Genomic DNA, 2,858 nt, shown 5'->3' with positions numbered 1-2,858 from the left:
TGTGGATCATATTCCTGTTTCTTTACATTGATAAGTATTTTCTTTTTTTTCTAATATATTTTATTGATATTTTTTATAGAGAGGAAAGGAGAGGGATAGTTAGAAACATCGATGAGTGAGAAACATCAATCAGCTGCCTCCTGCACACTCCCCACTGGGGATGTGCCCGCAACCAAGGGACATGCCCTTGACCGGAATTGAAGCTGGGACCCTTCAGTCCGCAGGCAAATGCTCTATCCACTGAGCCAAACCGGTTAGGGCGCGATCAATGATTCTTACTGATGTTTCTCTCTCTCTCTTCCCTTTTCTGAAATCAATAAAAATACATTTTTAAGAAAATCAAACTTTAATGCTACTTCCTAGCTGTCACACAGAAAGCCAGAACAGATCAGCAACACCTATGTTTTTGTAAATAACCCCATTCTGACAGAATGTGGCCCTCAAGAACTCACGTGCAGCCGACACCGGTTTGGCTCAGTGCTAGATAGAGCGTGGGCCTGCGGACTGAAAGGTCCCGGGTTCGATTCCGGTCAAGGGCATGTACCTGGGTTGCGGGCACGTCCTCAGTGGGGGATGTGCAGGAGGCAGCTGGTCGATGTTTCTCTCTCATCGATGTTTCTAACTCTCTATCTCTCTCCCTCCCTCTCTGTAAAAAATCAATAAAATATATTTAAAAAAAAAAAAAAAAAAAGAACTCACGTGCAGCTGCTACCAAGAGAGCGATCCGATCGGAGGCGGGAAGTTAGGAACACGCGTCAAGGAAGGACAGGCCTCCCGCGGCTGAACGAGTTTAAACAGGGAAGCGACCTGGAAGTTCTGCTCCCCGTTACCCACCTCCGCTCACTCGTTCTCTTAGTATTACGTTAGGTTTTGTTGTGACCAAGTTACAATCCTGATTCACGGGTCACAAGCCACGTGTTCGTGAATCCAAGTGAGAGGACAGAGCTGCGCACGAATCCGGAAACCACCGCGGGTTTCTGCGGGGGCGCTGCCCGGGGAGCTCCCAGCACCCCGCCCGCCTCGCCGCCGGCCTGTGAGACCCTGTAACAAAACGCTTGGTGTCTACACTGAAGACGACGCGGTCAAAGGGCATCAGCATGGCGGGTTAGCAATAAACCAGACTATGGGTTAGCGCGAATCCAAACCACCGACCCAGGCGAGGGCGCCTCAACTATCACATGAAAAGCTTACCCACGAAACAACAGCTCATTCCAGCCCAATGCAGAAAAAGGACGGGCGTCTGAGTAAGCAGTGAACCACACTTCTCAGAATGAAGTAGCAACTACTGTTCAGGGACAAAAACCTTACTAATATGAAAAAACTTATTTGAAACAACTGCAATTCCTGAACAGGCTTCCCTCACTGGGTACCGCAGCGACGCGCAATGCCGTGGGTGAGAAGCCGTGCGCACGGACGAGAACTTGAAAGGTGGTGCATCAAAGACCAAAGATGGAGTATCCTGGTGCCCAGACATTAGGTCCCTGAATCCAGGTGGCTCTTTCTCGCCAGTCTCTTAAGATGCTGCCTTGGGGAACTGTGGAAACCCTGTTTTTGAATATGTGATAACATGTGGGATGTGAACTCGATCCTTCTGTACAAAACACATCAGCATGCTAAACCAGAGGAAACGCTTTTCAGGGTCCCCTTACGATAGACTAACTTCTCCTATTAGGGACTTTATCATACGCAAATATACATGGGGCTAAAATTCCACATATAGCCAGGCAAGTCTCCATTTTAAAAATAAGCAGGTAAATGAAATGTCTTTTTTTTTTTTTTTGCTGCTGTATCTTTTAGAAAAGCAAAATCAACTCACATTTAAGCACCAACTCCATGCAAGTAACCTGAACGGTTCAGTCTTTTTGTCATGTATGAGGCCTTTGGTTCTCCAACTACATGGGATCTGTGTTGTTAGCTTAAAAAATACAGAATTGGCCTTTCAAAAAAAATAGTCATCTACAGCATCCAACATAGTCTCAAGCAACCCTGCTGACTACAGCTGCCTTCTGGAGGCTGGGAAAGGAGGTGGAGAGAGCAGAGAGGCAGGGAGAGGGAGCCGCAGCCAGCCACACAGCAAGGAACACGCCCCCGTCATGTCCTCCTCGCTCCATCACCAGGCGGGCTGCAGTCAGCCTCCGGGTCGGATCGAGCTGCCTTAGAAACGACTTTTAAAAGGAGGCAGGAAGCCTAACAGCTGGAAGAGGCCAGCTCCTTGGAGGGAGGGGCCGGGAGATCTGGGATCTCCTCCCCAGGGTCTGGGCGAAATCTAAGGGGTGCGGGGCACAGCCGTGGCCAGGGGTTTGCCCAGGATCCTCTGTGCGCCCCAACGGCAGGCACGCAGGAAATGCCTGGTTATCTTTCCCTTTCTGTTTCAATCAAAAACACTCGGAGCAGAACCCCATGCCCTCCTTCGTGTGAGCCCCTAGCAACTGCTCTTCTTCCTAGCTCCCTCACCCTCTCCTCCCGCCCAACTCGGACTCCCCCCTCCTGCATCCAACGGAAAATAAATGCCTAAGGCCCTGGCTGGACCTGAACTCAACTTCCCCTCCCAGGGCAACTTTCTGTTTTGCTGAAGGAGGCTGAGCAGCGCTCATCAAAGCTCCCCTACCCTCACACCGTCCTAATGGGAAGGGCAAGGGTCCCGACTGGGAGGGAGAACCCTAAGTCTTCCTAAGGAATAACTGTGCTTCCCAGCCCCGCGTTTCCCAGCGAAAGCCAACCACCACCACACACTGAAGGAAACCTGTCCCTTATCTCCTCTCCTCACGCCGACCCCGCTCCCCCCACCCCTGCCATGCCCAGGGCTGGCCGGGTAAAAGGGGGGTCAATAAAGAAATGTCGGAGAGGCGCAGGCCCGG

At 50.8% G+C, this 2,858-nt stretch overlaps 1 protein-coding gene across 1 annotated transcript in view; it reads right to left on the bottom strand.

The window, feature by feature from the left end:
• The window catches only part of LOC107182758 (histone-lysine N-methyltransferase 2A-like), a 34,475-nt gene extending 31,982 nt beyond the window's left edge, over nucleotides 1-2,493 (bottom strand). The window contains exons 1-2 of the mRNA XM_015562469.1: nucleotides 2,455-2,493; nucleotides 1,817-1,936 (exon numbers count right to left, since the gene is read on the bottom strand). Coding sequence (XP_015417955.1) covers nucleotides 1,817-1,936; nucleotides 2,455-2,493 — 159 coding nt within the window. The remainder of the gene's footprint in view (nucleotides 1-1,816; nucleotides 1,937-2,454) is intronic.
• Between the last annotated feature and the right edge of the window lie 365 nt (nucleotides 2,494-2,858).

The sequence above is a fragment of the Myotis davidii genome, unplaced genomic scaffold (genome assembly GCF_000327345.1).
Source record: "Myotis davidii unplaced genomic scaffold, ASM32734v1 scaffold97, whole genome shotgun sequence".
In the NCBI taxonomy this organism is placed as follows: Eukaryota; Metazoa; Chordata; class Mammalia; order Chiroptera; family Vespertilionidae; genus Myotis; species Myotis davidii.
This window is presented reverse-complemented; position numbering and strand designations above follow the sequence as displayed.